Genomic DNA, 27,023 nt, shown 5'->3' with positions numbered 1-27,023 from the left:
TTTTTATGGTTGAATAGTATTCCATTTTCTGTGTGTATCACATTTTCCATGTCTTGGCCATTGTAAATACTGTTTAACATGGAGGTGCATATGTCTTTTCAAGTTAGTGTTCTCATTTCTTTTAGATAAATACCCATAAGTAGAATTGCTGGTTCATATTTTTTTAAACTTTGAGGAACCTCCATACTGTTTTCCATAGTGGCTACACTAGTTTACATCCCCACCAACAATACACAAGGATTTTCTTTTCTCTATATCCTTACCACATGATTTCTTTTGAATTGATTTTTATGTAAAGTATGAGACTTAAAGTTCATTTTTTCCCCCTATAGATGTCTACTTGTTCTGGCACCATTTGTAATGAAACAATCTTTGATTGAGTTGCTTTTCCTTTGTCAAAAATTAGTTGGGCCTATTTGTGTAGGTCTCTTATATATTGATTTATGTGTCTATACCTCCTCCAATACTACATACACAGTCATGATTACTGTAGATATATCTGGATATAGATACAGATATGTATGAGGTCTGTTCAGAAAGTATCCATCCATGTAATATGAAAAATAGAGCCATTTATTGAAGGAGATAAGAAACATCACACATAGGACAATGATACCTCAGTCTCCTTCAAAGTGGGCACCTTGGGACCTCACACAGTTCTCCCAATCACCATCAGCTGCTCTGTTGTATTGTCCTGAATCTCATCAACAATCTGAAATCTCTTGCCTTTCAAAGGTGATTTTAGTTTTGGGAAAAGCCACAAGTTGCAGGGCACCAAATCTGGGCTGCAGGAGGACTGAATCATCGGGTGACTTGATGTTTCTCAAAAAAAAAAAAAAAAAAAAAACTGCATGAGATGTGATGCCTGAGCAGGCATGTTGTCATGTTGTAATTGCCAATCACCAGTTGCCCATAACTGTGGCCTTCTGAATCATATGAATAGTTTCCACAGAGGAATGTTCAACACTAACACAAAATTTGGTGCAGATTCATTGCTCTACTCACTCAGTTGTCTTGAATGTGATGGCCACACAGTACACATACTCACTCAACGGTGTCTATCGCCCCCACTGACTAATACAGTGAAGTTATCACTGTTCATGCATGCACATTCTAGTCCACTCTCCTTGGCTGCTAGGTTACATTGATGTTATATAAACAGTTCTAGGTATGTTGACAATGGCTGGATTTTTTTCTGGACAGACCTCATATAACAAATCTTTTTTTTGTTTGTTTGTTTTCTTTTTTTATTTATTTATGTATTTATTTATTTATTTTAATATATTTTATTGATTATGCTATTACAGTTGTCCCATTTCCCCCTTCACTCCCCTCCACCCTGTGCCCCCTCTCCCACCCACATTCCCCCCCTTTAGTCCATGTGTCATACTTATGAGTTCTTTAGCTTCTACATTTCCCGTACTATTCTTGCCCTCCCCCTATCTATTTTCAACCTACATTCTATGCTACTTACACTCTATACCTTTTCCCTCCTCTCTCCTCCTCCCACCCCTACTGCTAGCCCCCCCCTTGTGCCCTCTATTTCTGTGGTTCTGTTCCTATTCTAGTTGTTTACTTAGTTTCTTTTGGTTTTGCTTTAGGTGTGTTTGTTAATATTTGTGAGTTTGCTGTCCTTTTACTATACATGTCTTTTCTTTATCTTCTTTTCTTAGATAAGTCCCTTTAGCATTTCATAAAGTAAGGGCTTGGTGATGATGAACTCCTTTAACTTGACCTTATCTGAGAAGCACTTTATCTGCCCTTCCATTCTAAATGAGAGCTTTGCTGGATAGAGCAATCTGGGATGTAGGTCCTTGTCTTTCATGACTTGGAATATTTCTTTCCAGCCCCTTCTTGCCTGTAAGGTCTCTTTGGAGAAATCAGCTGACAGTCTGATGGGAACTCCTTTGTAGGTGACTGTCCCCTTATCTCTTGCTGCTTCTAGGATTCTCTCCTTCATTTTTACCTTGGCTAATGTAATTATGATGTGCCTTGGTGTGTTTCTTCTTGGGTCCAACTTCTTTGGGGTTCTCTGCACTCCTTGGATTTCTTGGAAGACTGTTCCCTTTGCCAGTTTGGGGAAGTTCTCCTTTATTATTTGTTCAAATAACTTTTCCACTTGTTGGTCCTCCCCTTCTGGTACCCCTATAATTCGGATGTTGGAACGTTTAAAGGTGTCCTCGATGGTCTTAAGCTTTTCTTCGATTTTTTGAATTCTTATTTCATCATGCTCTCCTGCTTGGTTGATTCTATCTTCCTTCTGGTCCACTGTGTTGTTTTGAGACTCAGATTCCTTCCTTTCACAATTGGCTCTCCTCCGTGTGTCTTCCTACATCCCTTTTATGGTAATCTGCATTTTTTTCATGTAATTTGGATCCAAAATCAACCAGTTCCGTGAGCTTCCTGATCACCAGTGTTTTGAACTGTGCATCTGATAGATTGGCTATTTCTTGGTCACTCAAAAGGATGAGTCCTGGGGAACTGACCTGTTCTGCTGGAAACATATCTTATGCCTTTCCCTGTCTCTCCTATTATTTTACTTATTTATTTATTTTTTCTCTGGTCCGGTCGCTCTTGTTATGGTGGGGGGCGGAGCCTTAGGTGTTCACCAGGGCTGGGCGCCCCAGTCGCTAGCTTGTGACGTTATATGTGGGGGCAGGGCGGGAGCGGGGACAGGAGGGATCAATGGCGACCCTTCCGTTCTCCTGGAGTCAGACACTTCCCTGGGCTTCTGGGCCGTGAGCTCTGCCCTGGTCCACAATCGCTGCCCCACTGATTCTCCCCGCCGCTGCTTGCGTACTCAGGGATCACCGCTGCACCGCTGCGCTCTTGCGTCCTGGATTGCTGTCGCGCCAATTTTGCGCCAAATTTCCCCCAACCTATGCGCGCCTGCGACCCGCACCAGCCCCGCGCCCGCTTGCTCGGCTTGTCGTCCCCTACCAGTCTGGATGTACGGGTCTACTTCAACTTCTTGGCTGTCCGACTTCCATTTAGATAAATCCTCTGACAATTCTGATATTATGACTGCAAATCATTGTTGTAAATTATTGTAGTTCTGTTCTTGGTTGTGCGAGGAGGTACGGTGCGTCCACCTATTCCTCCATCTTGCTGGAAGTCTCCTCATATAACAAATCTTAAACTTGGATAGAGTGATTCCTCCCTCTTCTATTTCAAGATTGCTTTAGCTGTGGCAGTCTTTTACCTTTCCATATGCATAAGTATTTCAGTGTTCTTGCACAATTGTGAATCCTGTTGTACTTCTAAGTTTAGAGTCAACGTGTCCATTACCAGTACATAGAAATATGATTGATTTGTGTATGTTTATCTTGCATCCTGCAACTTTGCTGAGATCACTTATTAGTTCTGGGAAGGTTTCGTAGATTCTTTAGGATTTCTACTTAGATAATCTTTTTGTCTTTCTGCAAATAGGGACTGTTTTCTTTCTTTCTGACCTATATACCTGTTATTTCCTTTTCTTACCTTATTGCAGTGGCTACAACTTTCAACACATATTGAATGAAAGTGGTGAGAATGGGCATTCTTAAATTCTTGCCTTGTTCCTAACTTTAGAGGGAAAACATTCAGTGATTTGGGTTGTATGGTGTTGTGTGCAGCAGAGTCAGTAGCCTCCCTGCAAATGATTGCTCTGAGTAATGGGTATGAGGAAAAAAAAAGCCTGAAAGTAAGTGTATAAAAAGGTCACTTATAGTTTCCATGACATGGATTGGATTGTTACTAGAATCCTGTTGACCTCATTTTAGATATTTGGAAGTTATTGGAAGCAGACATTTTGCTCATTTTCTATTAGATGCGGAGGTGATTTTTTAAAAAGTAATCTGGTATTGCGTACCTTATGTGTGAACCATAAAGGGAAAACATCTTTTTTTCCTTCAGGAATGATGTCTACAGAAACATTAGAACATATTCTGAATTTTCTCCAACTCTTGCTAAATGCCCATTGGTTGAATGGTTGTCAGCCACACAAGAAAATACATGTTATTTCCACAGTACTGTGGAAAGGTAACACCTTTCTTACTGAGTATGTTGGACTAAATCTAGGCCAGAGTTGCCTAAAATTTATACTTGTGCTTGGTTGTCTTTATATTATGACAATCTTCTTGGGGGAAGGACATTGACCTCCAGTGACTGCTGTATACCAAATATGTTACTGGCAGCAGAATCTTGGGTGTGTAAAGCATTTGCAATTCACCTCTTCCTCTGTTCATGTGTCCTAGTTGCTAATAGGAGAAACCTTTATTTCTTCCAGAGCCTTGGCCAGAACATCTTGAAGGGCCTGTCTGCCATCAAAGATCACCTAGATTTATACTATGGGTCTAATTAAATTATTGTTCATTCACTTTTGAGCCTTCCAAATTACGTGGCCTTACGTAGTTCTGTGCTCAGGACATTTCTAGTGAGTCTTATACCTCATTTTCTAATTAAAAACTAAGAGTATTGTATTGCCTTTGTTTTTATAATACAATTAATGTATTTTTATTGATTAAAACTGTAAAAGATACAGAGATACATAAATAAAACAGTCAAACATAATCCTTTTGGTTAGCAATGAGTTAACATTTTAATGCATTTCTAGCTATATTCTTTAGGCATAGGTTTATACTGTTCATTCTGTTTTATAACTTATTTCACCATGAGCATTTTTGTGTGCTGTTATATAATTTTATGCAGTATTTTTAACAGTTGTATAATGTTTCATTTTAAACCAATTATGTTTTGGGCATTTGATCCTTTCCAGTTTTTCACTATTATACATGGACATTCAGTATGGATTCTTGTGGTTAAATATTTGTGTACATCGTCCTGATTTTCTTTGGCTAACTTCCCAGAAATGGAATTTCTAAGTTTTCCAGAAAACTACAGGGGTATGGTGAATTTTCCATCTTGAGGTGTTGAAAACATTGAACTTTATTTCCAATTATGAGTTTAAGAGGTTTGTTTTTTTAAAAAAAAAAAAAGATGTTTAAGTTTGGCTCAAATTGATTATAGACTTTTGCAGCATATGGATGTGGGCCAATGTTTTCTGGAGAGATTCTTTACCCACCCCCACCTCATAGCCATGCCTCTCAATTGGCATGGCATTGTAACTCCAGAATTTGTACCTTAAGCATTTTGCATGCTCTTCATTCTACATTGTCTGTGTGCAAGCCTGTAGAGTTCAAGATCACAACTTTAATTCTTACTTCTTTTGGGATTTACTTTTTCAGATCATAAAATAGAAAATCGAAAACATGAAAGTAGACAGGACTAAACTGAAAAAGACACCAACTGAGGCTGTAAGTATCCAAAAGTTCACTGTTTGTTTTTTTGGGGGGGTTGTTTTTTTTGTGTTTTTTTTTTGTTTGTTTGTTTGTTGTTTTTTTTTTTCATTTCAAAAAAATCCTTGCAATCATTTTACCCATACTGATCTTCCAAATATAGCATCACTTAATATATACAAAGTACAAAAAAAGAGTAACTTGTATTGAAGCAGTCAAATTTTCTTTTAAACTTCCCGTGATTAAAAAAGTGAATAAGCTGGAGACCAGTGGAAAGTGAGTCCTAAACAGTTTGTAGCTGTATATACCTGAAGTAGGCTTTTTGGCTGCTGATTCTATGCATTGAAAGGCTATGTGGTATAATGGAAAGAGTAGATGTGGGTTAAAACTCTTTCTGTACTTGTTGGATCTTTTTCAGTTTTGTTTTCTAGAAAATTATAGTGGTAACAGCTTTCTTACTAGATTTCTTGTGAGGCCAGTGTTTTAGCTTTCTATATTATTGATTCTTTCCCCCACCCCACCCCCATCTAAGTCCCCCACCCTTAATTATAGAATTCAGTTTTACCTGTGTATTGGTTAGCCATGTCAGTTGATCCTGTGTCAGCAGTAGAAATTCCAGCTACCTTGTCAGGTAGCCTACACTGTTTGAGGTAAAGAAAGTATTAAATTGTTGCGACACTCTTAGAGACCCATATGCTATAGTTCAAGGGGCATAAGCTTTGGAATTAGACATGGGTTTGAGTCTTACCAGATCTTTGTGACTGAGAGTTCATTAACTTGCCTGCATTTCCACATCTGTAAAACAGGGTTGATAGTTCCTCCCTTATTGCATAATCAGTTAGTTCATTTTGTTTTCTTTAAAAATATGTATATATGTATCTATATAAAATTTATTTTTAGAGAGAGGGGAAGGGAGGGAGAAAGAGGGAGAGAAACATCAATGCATGGTTGCCTCTCAAGCGCCCCCCTACTGGGGACCTGGCCTGCAACCCAGGCATGTGCCCTGACTGAGAATCAAACTGGCTACCCTTTGGTTCACAGGCCAGCGCTCCAACCATTGAGCCATTCCAGCCAAGGCACTTAGTTCATTTTCTAAATACAGGCCACTTGGGTTTTGTTTTGTTTTTTTTAACTGCCTACCTAGCAAGTATTACTTAGAGATATCACTATTAATATTTTGCTGCATTTCTTCAGTCTTTAAAAGATTGTTGAATGAGTAGTTCTCCTGACCTTTTCACTCAGCATTATACTAATGAGTTTGAGAGGCGCTGTCTTCCCATACTCTCTCCAGCATTATAGAGTATCTTAAATTTTTGTTACTGGGTGGCAAAGGAATATTTCACTGTTCTAATTTGCATGCTTTAATACATACATTTTCAAATTTATTGATCTTGTGTCAGCTTGTTTTTTATTTAATGTCATATTAGATATATTTGTTGCAAATATTTTTGATGTGCTTTGGCATCTAGAGTTTTTGACAATTATGTACTCAAATATTCTTGGAAACTGAAGAACAGAAAGAAAGCTTAAGAAACTACACAAATAACGGAAATGTAAAATACTGTATCTAAATAAAAAGACACATAAGAAGCTCAGGAAAATATTTGTAACCCAATGTAGGTAATACTTTAGTAGGTAAATCAGTAGGAGAGATAAATATCCCAGTGACAAAATATATATAGCCATTTCAGAATAATTAAACGTTGTAGATAATCAGAAATGCAAATTAAGTTTTTTTCCCTTGTGGATTCTTAAGATTTGTTCCTTGAGTCACAACTGTGTACAAATTCCTGGTTCAGAACATTTGATAACTGCTAGCAAATTATTTAGCATAAGCTCCTCAAAGTGGAATTTTTAGATCCTTGGTTATGTATGTTTTAGACTTAAAGATGTCTGGTTTTTGTTTTGTTTTGGTTTGGTTTTTTTAGCATCGTACTCAGTTTCTCCTTGCTGTGGTCAATACTAGGCATTGTTTTTAAGAAAAACACTTATGGTTTTTCATTTGTTTGTTTGTTTGTTTGTTTTTAGAGAGGGAGAGAGAGAGGGAGAGAAACATCAATGAGTTGCCTCTCGCATGCCCCCAACTGGGGACCTGGCCTGCAACCCAGGCATGTGCCCTGACCAGGAATAGAACTGGTGACCCTTCGCTTTGTGGGAAGACACCCAACCCACTGAACCACATCAGTCAGGGGATGACATTTATGGATTTAAATTAAATTTTAATTTTTTTTTTAACCTTTCGACTCCTTTACCCATTTCACCCAGTCCCCACTCTGGCAGCTACCAGTCTGTTGTGTGTATCTATGAGCTTGGTTTTTGAATTGCTTTTTAGTTTTAAAATTCCTTATATAAGTGAGATCATACAGTATTTGTCCATTTCTCTGGCTTATTTTACTTAGCATGTTGTCACAAATGACAGGATTTCATTTATGGCTGAGTAGTATTCCTACACAAACACACACAAACACCCCAAATCTTTTGTATCCATTTGTCCATCAGTGGACACTTAGACTTATTTCACTTAGCATGTTGTCAGAAATGGCAAGACTTCATTTATGTCTGAGTAGTATTCCATTGTGTGTGTGTGTGTGTGTGTGTGTGCACATACCAAATCTTGTTTATCCATTTGTCTGTCACTGAACACTTAGATTAGATTGTTTCTATATCTTGGCTATTGTAAATAATACTGCAGTGAACATAGGGGTGCATATATTATTTTGGATTAGTATTTTCATTTTTATCAGATAAAAATACCCAAAAGTGCAAATGCTGGATCATATAGTAGTTGTATTTTTTAATTTTTTGAGTTGCCTCCACACCGTTTTCTATAGTGACTGCATAAGAAAGATATTAATTCCTTTGTGTATCAGCAGCTCTGAAAAGGATTTTTTTCCCCTTGATTTGATATCTTTATAGAAGCAAATCAATATTAATCATGGCAGTTGGTTTACAGCCATCGAACTGGCAAGTGCTTTGTTTTACATTCCCACAAGTAAGGAAATTCACACTCAGTTTACATTTATGTAGAATGGACAAGATGTTAAAGATAAACTTGCATCCCTGGTGCATTCCGTAAACTGCAAGGACCAGAGGGACTCAGGTACTCCTGATGAAACTGAACATCATGCTAGCATGTTAAATTGATGCCATGATGTTATTGTGTCTGGATCTTATGAACAGAAAACACAAACAATTTAGATGCCTTAGACCAGGGGTGTCAAACTCATTTTCACCGGGGGCCATATCAGCCTCATGGTTGCCTTCAAAGGGCTGAATGTAGAGCTCCTTGCCCCTAGTTAAGGAGTAGTTCCATTTATACAGTCCTAAAATTACATTCGGCCCTTTGGAGGCAACCACGAGGCTAGTGTGGCCCCAGTGAAAATGAGGTTGACACCCCTGCCTTAGACATATGTGTTCCAGAGGGTACCCTTTGAAGTTTAAGGGTCTACCACATCAGGAAAGTTTCCAGGGGTACAGAGGTCTGGAAAATGTTAAGATTTCCCTTTTAAAGTGAGAGACATGTTGTTGCACCTTGTACCACACGCCATGAAGAAAGAGGAGTAGTGTATGTGGTGCTTCTTTTGGAGTTTGGTGCTAATATACCACATTTGGGTGTGCTATTTTGATCCACTTACTGGATCACATCTAAAGTGATAGTGAAGTTGGGATATAGAAAAGACTCTGCAAAAGGTTCAGGCTATGTTGCAAGACACCCTACTATATGGACGTTATGACCTAATAGATCCAGGTTTCTGACTTAGGTGTCAGCCAAGATGCTGTGTGATACTATGCTATGTAAAGCTATGCTGTGTAAAGCTATGCTATGGTAGATGCAAGATGCTATGTGCTTGCCTTTGGCAAGCCCATATAGGAGAATCACAGCTAAGACCCCTAGAATTTTAGCCATGCTGTCCCCTGCCAACAACTATTCTAGCATTCAGAAAAATAGCTTTTGGTTTGCTGCAGGACCTTGATAAAGACTGAATGCCTAATTATGATATATATATAACAAGTGATTACAAGACCCAAATGTTCATCATGAACTGGATGCTATTTAACCCACAGAATCATAAAATTGGATCTGCATAGCTGCATTCCATTATAATTGAAGTGATACATTTGATACTAGGCACAAGTGCACCACTGCATGAGCAGATGGTTCAGGCTCCCATGTTTCCTGTTTCTACTACTCACTACCTCTTCCTCAACCTATATGACTTCAAGAAGAGGGGAAAAAATGCATGCCTAATTTATGGGAAGGATTTTTATGCTAAGGACTTTACATACATTTAATGACCACAAAAATTTGAGGTAGCTCTTTAATAATGCTCACTTTAAAGGAAGAAAAGTTTGGGGACTTAGCTAAAAGAAAACCATTACCTTTAAGCCCTTATTGCTCCATGTTCTATTTTGGATGCTGAAAATGTTCCTGGTTTAAATCTCACAGCAACAGTGCTGGATAAATAGGTGGTATCTGTTCATTTTTCAGAAGAGGATACTGAGTGGGATGCAAAGAGGTAGTTTACCAACTACCTACTTCCAAAGCCCTTGCTCTTTGTAGTAGTATTCTGTTTTACAATATTTAAGCTCCTATTATGTGAGATAAGCACTTCATATATGTGGCAAACATTTGAGCTTCATATTTCTGAGGTAGTCATTAGGTCTGTTTCCCTAGTAAGAAAACTGTGGCCTAGAGGTTGGACTTGCTCATAAACAAACAGCATAGTAAACATCAAGGTAAAAACTGAACCCACATTTGTTTGGTTCTAAATCTAGGCCCATCCCAGGATACTATACTGCTGTTACAGAGTTGGAGAGCAAGTGGAATCACTTCCACTTGGCATCCATTAGTAGAGACTGCCATCTGTCCCAGCCTATCCCCTGCGTCACTTTCAGAAACTTTACTATAAACTCTCAATCCACACCTTGTTTACCTGACAAATAGGCTCTTCCGTCGGTAAAAGAGAGCTGCAGTGTATGGAAATGGGGACCCTAAGTAAGAATAGAGTCTTGGTTTTTTGAAGTTCAGAAGCTCTTCGCCCTCTTACAATTGGAGGGTTTAATGTTACAGAAAAATATTGCTAATGCTAATCTTCGCCTTTAACTGTGAATTCACTAGGGCTTTTCAGTGTTCTTCTGGTTCACCATTCCTTATCAGGCACTCTGGTTCACTTTCACACTGAGGTACAGATTCCTTCATTTTGTTTTTATTGATGTTTAGCTTGTTTCCTTTACTCTGTTGTTTGTATCCTTCCAAGTAGTTTGTCTACATCTAAAGTTTATCTGGGTTTTAAAAATGCACAGACGGATTGATTGTTTCATTATAAGATTTCCATTTTAATCCCAAGGGATCGTCTGGCAAATTTCCACTTAAGTAGTTATTCTATCAAAAGTTAAATTTCTGAGTGTATTGGCTTAAGGATTTTTTTTCCATATTTCTTCTTTGTGTCTCCCTTATCTTCCAAAACACCCTTTGTGAATATTTGTTTTTCTTAGCCTGCAGACTGCAGAGCCTTAATAGACAAACTCAAAGTTTGTAATGATGAGCAACTCCTCTTGGAACTGCAGCAGATCAAAACATGGAACATTGGAAAGGTAAGTGAACCCCTGCTCCCAAAAGACAGGGCTTCCTGGACTAGTACATCTTTTTGTATTCTCCGATATGGAAGGAGGAACCATAATGAGGTAGCTTCATTCAGCAATTACTTAATAAGCATTTAGTGTATGTCTAGCACAGCTCTAGATTAGTAGTAGCTTTTAGCCCATGAATGGTTGCCAAGGAAATTTTGAAAGAAAAGAAATGTGAAGGAAATTTTGCTAGCTGAGGAAGAGGAACATTTACATGAATGATGATAAAGAATCTCAACTGCAAAATTCCTGGCAGTACAAGTTGAGATAGCCTTAGGGATTTTTACTTTTAATTTAAAAGAATTTTCTTTCGATAACTAAAAATGAGCACTCCAAATGAAATAGGTTCTGGCAGGGAGAGTCCCTGTGTTTGTAGACCTCAGAAGGCAGCCAGAATTCTCCCTCTGAGGATTATTAGCAAAGGGGTTTTTGTGGCATCTACTGGTGGTAGTATATGTAGAGAGACTTTGGATATAACAATGAATTCACATCCACATGGCTCCAAATACACTTTCTCATATGGGTTTCTGTATTGGTTGGGGGAGTTGAAGAGAAGCAGAGATGGAAAGTAAACTTGTCTAGGTATCATGTGCAGCAGTTCATTGTAACAGTGCACCCACACAAACACCTTATTCTTATCTTCCTCTTTCTCTTTCTCCAGTGTGAGTTATATCACTGGGTGGATCTGTTGGACCGCTTTGATGGAATTCTGGCAGATGCTGGACAGACAGTGGAGAATATGTCGTGGATGCTTGTGTGTGATCGACCAGAAAAAGAACAGCTAAAAATGCTTCTCTTAGCTGTGTTGAACTTCACAGCCTTGCTCATTGAGTACAGCTTTTCCCGGCATCTGTACAGTTCCATAGAGGTAGGAGAGGTTCAGGCCTGTGTGATCTGTTCCTAACTAGAATTGTTCATGTCCTGAAATAAGGAAATTGCTATTACTCCCTGAGAATTACTTCTTTCCTTTTCATTTCCTTTCATGGAACTCTAGGATTTTCCATGTTGGAGACAATAGTAGGATGTTTCTTGGATATAGACACCCTTCACAGGATTGATAGGAAAATTCTTTACACTCACCTTTATCCTGCCTTTTAAGATTCAAGAAATTAATGAGACTGTAATACATGTATTGAAGCATTCTTAGGAATTTGCAGGAATTGATCTTTTCCCCCATGTTATTAGAGCAGCCTCAAATTACTTTTAAACTATTAAGATCACGGGATAGTTCACAGGAATATCCTGTGCACAGGAATCCATGAGCTTTTGAGTTGGTCAGAATCACTATAAGAAGAAACTCTTTCTTTAGCCTAGCTTTAGACTTTTCTGTCACTATTGGTTAAGTGCCCTGTTGCTGTGTGTTAATTTTCCTAAGACTTAAAAAAAAAAAAACCAAAAACCAGAATCAGAACAAACAAGCAGAAAGAAAATAGCTTAGGAAAAGAAGTGGAACAACTGAACTGAAGACCTACCACTGAGGGTTTTAAGTGGGGAATAATTAAGCAGTCTGTTGGAGGTGAAACAGATTAGCTGCAACTGGAAGTCCATGGTCTTTGGGGTAATCAGCAACCGGAAATACCTGGATTCATTTCCACTTGAATTACCACATTTTGCCCAAATACATACTTTTTGCCCTAATTTTTTGAGGGAGAATTAAGGATGCACATTATACATGGGTATAATAATCACATACCACAGGCCATAATAATTTTGTGTATAATGCACACCAAAACATGAGTGTGCATTATGCACAGGAGCACATTATACATGGCAAAATATGGTACATGCTACTGATTTTAATGTTAACCAAATGCTTCAATATACTGGTGAGTTTTGACTGTTAAAAAATTCAAATAAACACTATAGATTTTACAGTAGATAGATTTGTACTGTATCTTGTATTTTTATAGTAAACCTATACTAAACACTACAGATTTTACAGTGGATAGATTTGTACTCTATTTGTATAGATCACTATAGATTTGTACAGGCATATGACTGTTACATACACTGTGCTATAACAGTCATATGTCACCAGGTGTTTGTATCTTTAGCTTCTTCTGTATGGAGGGCCCTGTGTTTTAATTAATTCCAATTTCTGTCATAAAGGATGCAGAAGGAGCATAGAGTTATCTTTTTTTTACAATACTTTTAGTCTAGTTTGAGAGCGTTCTTGAGTTCCACTATGTATTAAAATACCACATTTGAGTTGGCTTTTTGTTTTGTTTTTGTAATCTGTTTCTTCCTGTGGGGACACCTGTGCAATTTTGAACGGTTCACTTTTAGAGCTTTTATTGGACTTTCTGACTTGCTGCCAGATTGTAAGTTTCTTGTGTTGTAGATACTCAAATAGTTATAAATGTTTTTTGTATGTATTCTTAAACTTCTTGATAGCTTTATAAATGTTGACAAATCTACATTGGCATTTTAAGTTTTCAAGGCCTGGTGTGCTTGATGCCATGAACTTGCCCTTTTTTTGTCCCCTATAGCATTTGACAACTTTATTGGCTTCCTCTGATATGCAAGTGGTGCTGGCAGTCCTTAACCTTCTGTATGTATTTAGCAAAAGATCAAATTACATCACACGCCTTGGATCTGACAAGAGAACCCCACTGCTAACCCGGCTGCAACATTTGGCAGAGGTGAGTTGTGCATGAAGAGTTGGAAGGGCACAAACATTGGACCATGTAGCACCTCTTCACAGGTGTTTCTTGCAGTTTCAAAATGGATAGGAGTCCCTAAGTTAGCTTTAGTAGTCTGAGTAGAACTATTAGAGCCCACTTAGCTAGTTCCAAAAAAACCTAAGAAATATTCTCAAATAATGGAATAACTTTAAGGGATTTAATGAATCTCTGCTCACAAAGCAGAATCTCTCTTTGTTTAAAAACGTTTAAAAATGGCAACTTTCTCTGGAAAGGAGGTTCAGAATCAGATTCTACTTTGGAAGGAAATATGGTGCAATAAAAGATCTTAATTTGTGTGCTGGCCCTGCTTATTAGCTCTGATATGAGTTTTCATCTGGCAATTTAGTATTTCTACCATAAGAGTAGTTTCAGAGTAAAAAAATTTAAGGCACTTAGTGTTATGCTCAAGAATTGGTTTGTGATGGTAGTAATTATAATTAAAGGCAAAAGCTCTCAGTTTAGCTCAACCAAACTACTGTCCAATGTTCCTAGAGCCAAATTGACAATACACACTCAGGTTTGAGAAAGAGAGCCATTGCTAGAGAGCTTTCTTAGAAGAAAATTGATAAGGCTGATTTTAAAAAAACTGATTAACAGTTAACTCACAAATAATAGCTCAAGTTTTAGGCTGTTACTAAGTACATGATTACTTTAAAATATTTTTGTATGATTACCAATGTAACACAGTATTGTGAAAATTCTCTAGGACATATAGGAAAGTATAAAGAAAATATCAACCACCTATAACAAATGGTACCCCCTTTAAGATTTTATCATATTTTCTTGCATTTACAAATATGTACAAAGAAGTATGCAACATATTTTCTTAACATATTGCAAATATTATCTTTTGCTATTAAAAAATGCAAAACAGTTCAATATTGGATCCCCCAAGTAACAGTTAAAAGGAAAAAGAAGCCATATCTCAATAGATGGGTTTGTTTTTGTTTTTTAGATTTTATTTATTTATTTATTTATTTATTTATTTATTTTTAGAGAGGGGGAAGGGAAGAAGAAAGGGGGGGGGAGAAACATCAATGTTTGGTTGCCTTTCACGCGCCCCCCACTGGGCACCTGGTCCACAACCCAGGCATGTGCCCTGACTGGGAACTGAACCGAAACCCCTTGGTCTACAGGCCAGTGCTCAATCCACTGAGCCAAACCAGCCAGGGCAGATGTTTTAAAAATATTTGATAAATTCGGCACATTAATAAAAACTAATATGATCTTGTAGGAAACTTTTAAGTTTATAAATTATCTACCAGAAGTCATAATGAAAAAACTTTTAAAGCATTTCCATTGATTCAAAAGTCACACAAAAATGCCACTTAGTAACTTATGCCACTTAATTTTGTAGTAGATGTCCTAAATAATACAAGAGGAAAGAAAGAAATAAGGGTTACAAATAAAAAAACAAAAACTCATTATTTGTAGGTGATAGGATTGAGATTCTTGGTTTTCTGGGGAGATAATATAAAATTATTAGAACTAATGAAAGTACAGTGAGGCAACCAAGTAAGCAATTAGTATACAGAAACAAAAGCTCCTTGTTATAGAGGACACATGGACAATAATGGGGGGTGGAGGTGGGAGGGAGGTGGGGAGGGCTGGGAGATTGGGCTGGGGTGGGAAGAAAAGACAGAAAACTGTACTTGAACAATTTTTTAAAATGTGGGAAAAATAAATTTAAAAATAAAAAAGCTCCTCCATACATTAGTAATAACCAACTTAGAAAAAAGTCCTCATTTATAGTATCAACATACAGTGTCTCTAAAATTTCCATATTGGGTAAGGCTAAATTAAAGAGAAGATAATGTGGAAGATTATGTATTGTGATCTACTGGAGAAGAGAGAATTCTTAAAAATGCCAAAGCATAAACCAAATGGTAAAAATTTGAATTTTATAATACAAAATGAAGACTTTTTGGTGGAAGATGTCATAACTCAGTGTAACTCTTAAGGTGCCTGCACTGGAATTTAAATCAGCACACTGCTTTCTTCATGAAGAAAGACAATTGAACAATGTACTTACTGATGTGATTGAGTAACATTCTGGTACAGTCTCATTTTGTCATGGACCTGTAACATTCTAACAGTTGGTGGAATAGCAGCTGGTCTGGAGACAACATCAAGCAGCACTGCGAAAGACAAAAGTTAATAGACTGGTGATAGATTGAGAGGTTTTTAAGCAATGTTTTGAAACTAACAAGGAACTGTTAATGTAGAATATCCAAGGAGTGCCTTCAAATCAACAAAGATAAGCAGACAAAGGATATGGATAGACAATTCACAGACCGGGGAATTCTGCATGTTGAACAGATGCTCAAACTCATTAACAATTAGAGAAATACAAATAAAATGAGCTGTATCAGATGAGCAGAAATTAGAAAACTGTATTATGGTAAGTGCTAGCAGGCATCTGAGGCTATAGGAACCCTTACGTATGAGTGTAGACTGGTAATCCTGGGTATACATCCCAAAGATAATCACATGATTCTGTAAGGTGCCATCTATGAGAATATTGCATCATTATGATAGGGAGAAGTTGTAGGCAATCTGGGTGTCCATTATTACTAGGTTGAAAGTAAAATATGGTGCATGCATACTATGGAATAAAAGTGCTGAGTGGAGGGGAGAGTTAAAAAAATGTTTATTGTTCAGTACCATTTCTGAAACTTAAAAATGTATATGTAAAAGCAAAGTGTGGTTTTGAGAAAACAAATAAAAGGATAGATAACAGTGAAGTCTTACCTTTGGTGAAGCGAAAGCAATGCAAATGGCAATAATGGGTCAAATGGTTTATATAAGTAAGTAAAAGAAAGTAAACCTAACCAGCAATATTTAAGATCTGATAAAACAAAACTAAACCTTTGCTTACAGATTTAAAAGATGATCTAAATTTGTTAACAGAGAACAGGTATCATCTTTTCATGGGAAGACTCAGTAGTATACTAGAGGCTCTCTTTGATTAAATTAAAAACTAAAACACAAGTGTCAATTTTGTTACCTGTCTTTCTAAGGTAGAACCAAGGACTTTACTTTGAGTAAGAGACAGTCTCTTATCTAACTTACATAAACTACAGCTATAATCTGATTTCTTTAAAGTGCCGGAACATTGTAAAGATTTCAGTTAGGAAAGGAACCTGAATACAGAATTATAAATTTTTGTAATTTGCCCCTGAATCTCTTTTCCCTAATTTGACAGTATTTTTACTTTAGTACCTTGCCTTTTATTCTTTGCAAAATATTCAGCCTAGTTTTTATAAAATAATTCCCTTTTCAGTTTAAATCATTACATAGTATTTAAGATTACATCATTATAATACATACAGGTGTCATAAATGAGCTTGGGGACAAGTAAGCCTGTTCTGGCACACATACAGATAACTGGTGGCAGCAAAGGACTGCCTGCACAGGCTGCATCAACCAATATGTTTTACAGAAGGCTTGGAAAATGCCGTTAATCTGTCATATTGGTTAAGTGGAGACCTGTTAATAGCATCAACTGAAAGTAGAAATGCACAAAAATATCTGAGAAAACATTGATTAAGAGTCAGGGTTTTAAGTTCTTTACATGGCACAGGAACAGGCAAATATGTCTGCAGAACAAAATTGTAAGCTTTAAGATCAAAACAGTGGGGCAGTTGGCTGTTTGAGGGAAGAATGTGTTTAGATAATTTCTTCACTCTATTCACATAAATCTTAGAAACATATTTAAAAGTGAATATAAGCAACTTATAAGGTTATTGATGAGGAAGTATTTTTTAAGAAAGTGAAGAAACCTAGAGGCCATTTTAAAAATTGACAGATTTTAACATGTTAAAATATTAAAATTTCTGTATAACAGTTATAAATAAAAGATGAACTCAAGCTGGAAAAAATATTTGCAGTACATACAACATAGGAGTAATTTGTAAATAGCTTCTATAAATGAACAAAAATGTAAGTAACCCAGTAGAAAAATATTCAAAAGCATGTAAGTAGACAATTCACAGAGGAATACAAACTTTTGTTTTCTTTTTTGAATTGGCCACTAAGCCCTGGCTGGTGTGTCTCAGTGTATTGAGTGCTGGCCTGTTAACCAGAGGGTCACCAGTTTGATTCTCAGTCAGGGCACATGCCTGGGTTGTAGTCCAGGTCCCCAGTTGGGGGTGTGTGAGAGGCAACCATACGTTGATGTTTTCATTCTCTTTCCCTTGTCCTCTAAATTGGCCACTAAAACATGGAAAGATTGCACTAGGAGTACTCAGGGGAAATGTACATTGAAGTGAGGTAGGTTGTCTAGGTTGTGGGGAAACAGGTACTTACAGGCTGTTGGTATATGAATACCCTTTTGTAGGGTATTGGCATCACTTTTCATTTGAAACTATGTTACAAGCAAATTCAAATGGTCAGGAAAATGTATGCATGAATATTCTTATTGTACCATTGTTAAAAATTTTGAAACATTGTATTTAACATGCTATACGCCTACACGTGACCCTGAAAGATATCAATGAAGTGATCTCTTAGCAAAAAAAGTAGTTGAAGATCCCCATTTATGGTTTTTCAAAAGTCCAAAAGTAAAACTATAGTAATAAAGTCCTTTAAGTTACATATCTAATTGTAAACGTAGACAAAGGGAATTGAATTTGGAAAGAAAATAGGTAAGTTTTACTTTTGTTCTCTACTTCAAATATTTTATAACTATAGTATATTATATATTACTTGTGTAATTAACTACGAGAATTGTTCATGACTCTTCACAGATGTATTTCTAGTGACTTTGTGTGTACTGTAGTTTAATTGTTACCTGATTTAATACCTATTATATGTAATCCTCTTATTATCTGAGGGTAGGAATTTTTTTACATATATTTTATTAATGGGAATTCTTTCTATGTTTTAATTTTTGTTTCAATTACAGTTGACATTCAATATTATTTTAGCTTAAGGTGTACATCTTTAGTGGTCAAACATTTATTTGTAAGTGATCCCATGATAAGCCTTGCACCCACCTGACACCATATATAGTTATTAACAATATTATTGACTACATTCCCTAAGCTATACTTTACATCCCCATGTCTATTTTGTAACTTCCAATTTGTACTTCGTAATTCCTCTACCTTTTTCACCCAGCCCCCTTATCCTTCTCCCCTCTGGCAACTATCAGTCTGTTTTGTATATCTATGAATGTTTCTCTTATGTTTGTTAATTTATTTTTTTATTTCACATATTTCATACTTAATTAAATTAAATGATCTGACCACTTAGAAAGTAAAAAATTAAGATGCAGTCTGTACTTTTACACAGCACACATGGCGAAGTGTGCAGTTTTTCTTTTGCTGTTGTTTTTGATAAGTCAGGATTATCATGTTCTTTTCTTCCCTTGGATCATTCTATCACCAGGAAGAATTGCTTAAATGTTTGCTATTATGTTCCTCCTTACTTTGTACCCCTTTTAACTTTGACAGATTTATTCTTTTTGTTCTGAATTGAGCTAAAATAGAAACTGTAGATTGAAGGTTGCTTTCTAGTCCTGGACAATTTAGAATCTTGACAGATACAGTACATTGCTGGTTTTGCTAATTTATTTTGTGCTTGATTCTTTGCTGTTACAACTAAAAGAATCTTACAGGTTTTTGAGGTTAGAAATAATATGCTAGGTGTTTAGTTATAGTAGCTGCCATTACTACTAGCCCCCATTAAAATTTCAAAACTTTGCCCTGGCTGGTGTGGCTCAGTTGGTTAGGGAGTTGTCCTGCAAACCAAATGGTTACAGGTACGGTTCCAGGTCAGGGCACATGCCTGGGTTGTGGGTTCAGTCCTCCTGAGTCGGGGTATGTGCAGGAGGCAACTGATGATTCTCTTTGGCATCGATGTTTCTCTCCCTCTCTTTCTCTGTCCCTGTCCCTCTCTTTAGAATCAATAAAAGAAAAAAATGTTTTAATTTTAAAGCTTTGTTTTTCTCTAAACTGTAAAATTTCTTTTTTTTTTTAATTTTTATTTTAATTGTTGTTCAAGTACAGTTTTCTGTCTTTTACTCCCATTCCAGCCCTCCCCACCTCCCTTCCATTTCCACCTCCGTTCCCCCAGTTTTTGTCCATGTGTCCTTTATACTTGTTCCTGTAAACCCTTCCCCTTTTCCCCTGAAGTTCCCTCCCCTCTCTGCTCTGGTCACTGTCAGTCTGTTCTCTATTTCAGTGTCTTATTATAACCTGCTGATGTGGGCTGCTTTGCCTTACATCTTCCTTTTGATATGTAACTTTCGTTCTTGTAACAGTGGTCATTATAGACATTTTGGTTCATGTCTCTTGATAGACAGCTTTCCGAATCTGAATTTCTTTTGTTAATCTCTGGTCTGTGCAACAAACACAAACATTCTCTTACATGTAGCTAAGAACCTGGGTTTAGGAATCGGTCCTAGTTCTGTCAACAGATCAAATTAGTCTCAGCTTATATATCTGTAACTTGGGGGTTCTGATATCTACCTCATTGTTTTTAGGATTAAACTAAACATCATAAACTGGTCACTGAAGATGGCTATGAGAACATAAATTATGTAACATTCTTTTTTATTTTTACATTCTTTTACAACTGTATATACATTATTTTATATAAATACATATATACAATCACATGATTTTTTCAGTGCAGGCTTTTTCCTCTTGGGTCATCTTCCCACAACCTAAAATGTGTCCTTTTGTACATATTTTTATCTTTATATTATAGTGACATGTTTAGGGTATTTTTGTTATTAAATTACAAAGATAGGGTACTTATTATTGTTCAATTACAGTTGTCTGCATTTACCCCCTACCACTCAGTGCCAGCCAAACCCACCTCCCTCCCTTGCTTCTACACCCCTGCCTTGGTTTTGTCCATGTGTCCTTTATAGTTGTTCCTGAAAACTTTAAGTCACCCTGTATAGCTGTAAGTCATTTTCTTTTAATGGCTATATATATATTCCATAGTTTGGATTTTCCATAATTCAGCTATTTCTCAACTAATGCATATTCATGTTTTTCCTGTTAAGAACAATGATTTCTACATTAAGTAATCTTGTATATATGCCCTTACTTACTGATATTTTTGATTCTATGCTAGAATCTCAGATATCTTTGTTACTTTAATTGGCACTTAGGTGAAGAGTAATGAATTTGAGCATCTTTTCATGTTTTGCCATTAAGATTTGCTGTTGTGAATTGTCAGTTCATATATTTTACCCATTTTTCCATTGCTTTAGTGTTTCCGAACTATAAAAACTATTGGAGATATTAGCCCTTTGTCATCTGTTAAAAGTATGTTATCCCCTCTGGCTGCTGTGGCTTAGTGATTCAGTACCAGCCTGTGAACCAAAGGGTTGCAGGTTGGATTCCCAGTCAGGTCACATGCCTGGGTTGCAGGCCAGGTCCCCCAGTAGGGGGCGCTCGAGGGGCAACCACATGTTGATGTTTCTCTCCCTCCCTTCCCCTCTCTAAAAGTAAGTAAAATCTTTAAAAAAAAAAAAAGTATGGTATCCTTTAATATTTGTTTTCTTTGTTGCGTTTGCGTACATAGTATTTTCCAAAAATGGTTCAGAAATAGTGTTTTATGGCATTTAAAAGTTTTGAATAACATGTTTTAGTCTTTATGAAAAATTACTTTGTATGTGGAATCTTTGCTCATGGTAGTTTTAGTGGCTCAATCCAGTGGTGTGGGCTGACAGTGAATATGAGTAATGATTAATGAACTGCAGATGTAGGGGTAGTTCTCCAGAAAGACTAGTTGAATTGGTTAGTTAATGCTAAGGTCTAGTACACAGGTTCTCAAACCTGAGCATGCACCAGAATCACCTTATTAAAGCATAGATTGATCTCCCTCCCTTGCTCACACCCACTCTGGGTTCTGACTCAGTAAGCTTAGGGCAGGTCTTGATAATATGTGTTGCTAACAAATTTCCAGGTGATACTAAGGCTGCTGGTCCTGGGACTACACTTGGAGAATCACTGGTCTTTTCTGTCCTATTGGGGTCAAGTTACAGAATTTTAACAAATTCTTCATACAGTCATACTTTAGTTCTAGAATGTCTCCCATCTTGAACAATTTGGTTCTTAACCATGTTCACAGAAAAGTATCTGTTGTGGAACAAAACTTTGGTTTTGACATGACAACCCATTCATGCTGATACGTGTATGATCACTCATGTGTCTCTCAGGTGACAAAAGGGTTTTGAACAAATCACTTCTCAGTCTTCTGGAATGAATTAAGTTCCAGAACTGAAGTTCCACTGTAGTTCCATCTCAAAGAGCATCAGGTCTTTTCCCTGATGTCTCAATGCCTTTTCTTTTCTTTTTTTTTTTCTTTTTTTTTTTTCTCAAGTCTCATCTAGTGAGGTGGTGTCAAATATGCCTTTCTGGCATGGTTGATGTAATATTTATTGAGTGTCTACTTAATTGCCAGGATCATATGGTAGTACTATTGAGTATAGATGAGGACAATGAAGCTGAGTTATACTATTTGAGGGGAAAACCAATAGGCTTCTCACACCTGATAAAATGTAAAATGTTACTATCTTCTGTTTTTGTCTTAGATATTTGAAGTTGCTTGAGTATGGTTTTTATTCTAAATCTGGGTGTCAGCCTGAGACCTAGCTCTGAACCCATACCCAAATCTTCCAGTTGTGGCATCATTCAAGAGATATATGACCAACACTGTACTGAATATAGTATAAAATGTGTTCTTTTCTCTAAAAACTTCACATGGTAGTTGAGAAAACAACTAGTTATTCTGTGTAGTACTGACTAATAAGTACCTTAGAATCTTAAACATTCCATAGATTTATCTTGTTGGCTACAAAACAAACTTTTCTTCATATTAAAAATATGTGCTCAGCATTTTAAAAATTTTAAAATGTACAGAAGAAAATTCATCATAATGTGTATATTCTTAGTGTTTTGGTACACTTTTTCAAGTCTTCATTTTATGCATATGTCTTTATGTAGCTGAATGCATATAGTATATAATTTTATATCCTACGTTATTTACTTAGCATACAAGCATCAGTGTTTTCGTATATTAACTTTACCTAATTTTGTAAGAAATATCTCTTTGTATTTAATATACTGGTAATATTTCATAAATGTCACAACATCACAGACTTTCATGAATCAAGTTTGGCTTGAATATGTTCTTTTGAGGGTCCCAGCTTACTACAACTTTCTTAATTGTAGGTACTTGATTTTTATTAGATACCAAAATATGGAAAGAGATTTTGTGGTAACAGTAATAATAGAAGTATTCTAAAACAATTGTGACAACACAAAAAACAAAAGGCAAGATGTGAAGATGTACCGCCTTTCAACCTTATTCTGCTTTGCAAAATCAGGTCCTTGGATTGAATTACCTTTTCTGCTATGTGGCATCAAGTGTTAATTTGGTTTATCCTTATGGTTTTCAGCAATAGCCAAGAAAATGCTGTAAACATAATGAGGAAGCACTTTTCCTATTAAGTATTAAAACTTTTAAAAATAAAGCTACAGGAACTAAAACAGTGTGGTAATAACAGTGGAATTGACCAGTTAAAAGTTTCTAGAAACAGATCTAACATATAAGAATCAAATTTATAGTAAAGATGGCATTTTAAATTAGCAGGATAAAAGGAAAATTATTAAATAAATGGTATTTTAAAAACTGGCTAGCTATTTGCAAGGTAATTAAGGTAGATCCTGCTTCATCAAAGTAATTTAAAGCATGAAGCTATAAGCATTGACAGAAAGTACAACTATATGTTTTTATGTTGTTTGGGGTGAGCAAGGTTTTTTAAGGAATGAAGCTAATACCATCAAAGAAGAAATTAATGTTATATTCTATATGTGAATATTTTAAATACTGTCATATTATGCCATTATATGATTATCTCAGTTTAGGTAATGTTTCTCATATTGCCATAGTGAATAATGCATCAATAGTTGGCCTTACTTAGCAACAGATTTTTTTTTTTCAGTTCTTAACTGAATGTAGGACCTTGTACTTCACAAATTCTTATCTCATTTAATTTTCACAAAAGTGCTATAAGCATCATCTCAATTTTGTACATAGGCTCAATTTTGAGGTAAAGAGCAAAGAAATCAGGTAATTTATTCTCAGTGTCATTGAAGAGGAACATAATGGCCAGCTGTCTTAAATCTTTGCCTTTTCACTGGTTCTTCCTGTCTAAATGTATGTTATTTTAAAAAGGAAGAGAAAGTGAGAACATATTTTTTTCTTGGTCAGTCTCATTAAAGGTTTGTCTCTTGTGTTGATCCTTCCAAAGAACTAAAAGCATTCCAGATTTGGTTTATTTGATTCTTTTTTTCTGTTTTCTTTTTCATTTATCTTTGCTCTAATTTTTACTATTTGCTTTCTGCTTGGGTATAGTTTGCTCTTGATTTTCTAGTTCCTTAAGGTGGAAGGTTAGGTTACCACTGATTTGATATCTTTTTTAACTGTAGGCAATTACAGCTATAAATTTCCCTCCAGGCGATGCTTTAAGTGTATCCCATAAGTATTAGTATATTGTGTTCTCATTGTTTTTAATCACAAGGAACTTTCTAATTTCCATTGTGATTTCTTTTTTTACCCGTTGGTTGTTATCCATATTTCCTTTCATAATGGATTTCTAATTACTTTCCATTGTTGTTGAAGAAGATACTTTGTGTGTGATTTTAGTCTTCATAAATTTCTTTTTTTCTTTTGTAGGTTAACATATGGTCTATCTGTGAGAATGTTTTATATGTACTTGAAAAGAGTGTGTCTTCTGCTGTTATATATATATCTGTTAGGTCTAGTTGATTTAATGTTCAGGTCTTCTATTTTTTGTTTCTCTTTTCTCTAGTTAGTGAAGTTTGTCCTGTGGGTTACGACTAATATCTTAATTAATGAAGTTAGTTCAATTTAATACCAACTTAGTTTTTAATAGTAGACGAGAACTTTGCTCCTATATAGCTCTGTTCCCTTCCATACACTTTATGTTGTTTTTGCCACAAATTACATCTGTATACATTGTGCGCACATAGGCATAGATGTATCATTACTTCTTTATGTTGTCTTTTTTAAAACACAGTAAAAAAAAATAGTTACACACCAAAAATACATTGATACTATATTTACCTATATAGTTACCTTTCTGGTGTTATTTCTTTATATGGAGTCAAGTTACTAGTATCCCATGCCCTGTCATTTCAGCCTAAAGGACTTCCTTTAACATATCTTCTGGCAGGTCAACTAACAACAAGCTCCCTCAGCTTTTATCTGGAAATGTCTTGATTTCTGCTACATGTTTGAAAGATAATTGTGCCAGATACAGAATTCTTGATTGGCAGTTCTTTCCTTTTGAAACTTTATCTTCCCACTGCATTCTGGGCTCCATAGTTTCTGGTGGTAAATCAGCTGTTGATGTCATGGAGGAACACTTGTATATAACAAGTCACTTTTCTATCACCACTTTCAAGATTTTCTCTTTGTCTTGGCCTTTGACAATTATATTGTGTATTTCTGTGGATTTCTGTAGATTTGCCATATTGGAGTTCATTGAGCTTGGATTTGTAGATTCATGTCCTTTGTCAAATTTGAGACATTTTTGGCCGTTATTTCCTTAAATAATCTCTCTGCCCCTTTTTCTCTTTCCTTTTCTACTGGAACTCATTATACATATGTTTACTTTTTCTACTTTTCAGACTGGGTAATCTCAATTGATTTATCTTCAAGTTCATTGAGTCTTCTTTTTCACCTTCCAGTATTTATTTTTTAATATACTATTGTTCATATTTTTACAAAAGTTATACATGTTAAGTTTTGAAGGTTAAGAAAATACCACCCCCATGTAGGAAAAACTGTTAACATTGTGTTTCATATGCTTCTTCCTCCTCACCAACCCATGGTATTTTTTACCACAGTATTAAACATTTTCAAAAATACCATTTTTAAAGACTCGGCAATAGTCTTGGCTTCTAATCCCCTCTCCTTGTCTTCTTGAGTTTCTGTGGCTGCCCTTCTATGTCTGCTTGTCTGGTGCCTCATCCTCTGCTCAGTTGTTCAGGGTACCATTCCAGTTCCATTGGATTATTTGTTTTTTATGCCAATACTATGCTGTTTTGATTACTGTGGCTTTGTAACAGTGTTTGATGTCAGGAAGTATAATGTGCACCTTCAGATTTGTTGTTCTTAGGATTGCTCTCTATTTCTGTGGAAAATGTCATTTGCATTTTTATAGCAATTATATTGAATCTGTAGATGGTGATGGATAATATGGGCATTTTAACAATATTCTTCCAATTCATGAACACTGGATATCTGTCCATTTGTTTGTGTATTCTTTAATTTCTTTCATTAGTGGTTTATATTGGGTTGACAAAAAAATCCATATGGTTTTTTTCTGTAAAATAAGACACAGTTTTCATTTTCAGCAATAATTTTATTGATTTGAATATTGGATATTTTGAGTATGTCAGCTATCTTTTGTGTAACGTTGATTGTTGTCAGTTAATGTCTTGATTTTATTTTTATCAACTTCAAATGCTCTACCACAACCATGGAGCATTGTTCAGCAAGACATCTCCAGCATGAGACTCACAAACCAGTCCTGACACATTTGATCAATCACAGCACCTCCATATGCTACATAAATCCTGTTTAGTTTCAGTTGCATTTTTACCTTTCTTGAAATAATAAATATTAATGTGCCAAAAATGTTGCATATTTTCTTCCATCTTCAGTATTAAAATAGCTACACAAAAATTACCAATTTTTATGTATTTTTTAAAAAATATGTGCTGATATGACAGCTGTCACAATACAATCTAACAAAATTGTTTCAAATGAAGTTAAAGACAACTAAGCACTACTAGAGCCATCATATAAGAAAAAAAAACCTACATGAACTTTTTGGCCAACCCAGTAGCTAGGCAGTGTACAGATCTTTTACCACCATGGTAAAATTTATTTCTAAGTATTTTACTGTTTTTGGTACTGTTATAAATGGGCTTATTTTCTTTCTTTATTTTTCACATAGCTCATTGTTAGTGTATAGAAATGTGACTGATACCTGTGTGTTGATTTTGTGTCCTACAATTTCACTTAATTTATTGTAATAGTTTTTTGGTAGTCATTAGGGTTTTCTATACACAATCATTTCATTTGCAAGCAGTTTACTTAATCCTTTCTGCATTGGATGCCTTTTATTTGTTTTTCTTGCATAATTACTCAGGCTAGGACGCCCAGTACTGCATTGAATAAGAGAGGTAAAAGTGGGCACCCTTGTCTTGTTCTAGTCTTAGAGGGAAATCTTTCAACCTTTCACTGTTGAGTATGATGTTAGCTGTAGACTTGTCATATGTGGCTTTTCTTATGTTGATGTGTTTCTTTCATATGCACCCCCCTTTTTTTAGTTTTATTATGAAATGATGTATTTTGTTAAATGCACTTTTATGTCTTT

The 27,023-nt window shown here is 35.9% G+C and overlaps 1 protein-coding gene across 16 annotated transcripts in view; it reads left to right on the top strand.

The window, feature by feature from the left end:
- The window catches only part of HUWE1 (HECT, UBA and WWE domain containing E3 ubiquitin protein ligase 1), a 158,728-nt gene that overhangs the window by 29,668 nt on the left and 102,037 nt on the right, over window positions 1-27,023 (top strand). For 15 of the 16 annotated variants that reach the window (XR_004901029.1, XM_036016756.1, XM_036016762.1 and 12 more), the window contains 4 exons: window positions 5,226-5,294; window positions 10,773-10,871; window positions 11,566-11,772; window positions 13,394-13,546. Coding sequence is in view for 15 of the 16 variants with exons in the window: in XM_036016756.1 (XP_035872649.1) it covers window positions 5,250-5,294; window positions 10,773-10,871; window positions 11,566-11,772; window positions 13,394-13,546 (504 nt within the window). In the remaining variant the exon portion in view is untranslated. Of the gene's footprint in view, window positions 1-4,267; window positions 4,415-5,225; window positions 5,295-10,772; window positions 10,872-11,565; window positions 11,773-13,393; window positions 13,547-27,023 lie in introns of all 16 variants that reach the window. The other variant, XM_036016755.1, reaches the window with a different exon arrangement.

The sequence above is a fragment of the Phyllostomus discolor genome, chromosome X (genome assembly GCF_004126475.2).
Source record: "Phyllostomus discolor isolate MPI-MPIP mPhyDis1 chromosome X, mPhyDis1.pri.v3, whole genome shotgun sequence".
In the NCBI taxonomy this organism is placed as follows: domain Eukaryota; kingdom Metazoa; phylum Chordata; class Mammalia; order Chiroptera; family Phyllostomidae; genus Phyllostomus; species Phyllostomus discolor.
This window is presented reverse-complemented; position numbering and strand designations above follow the sequence as displayed.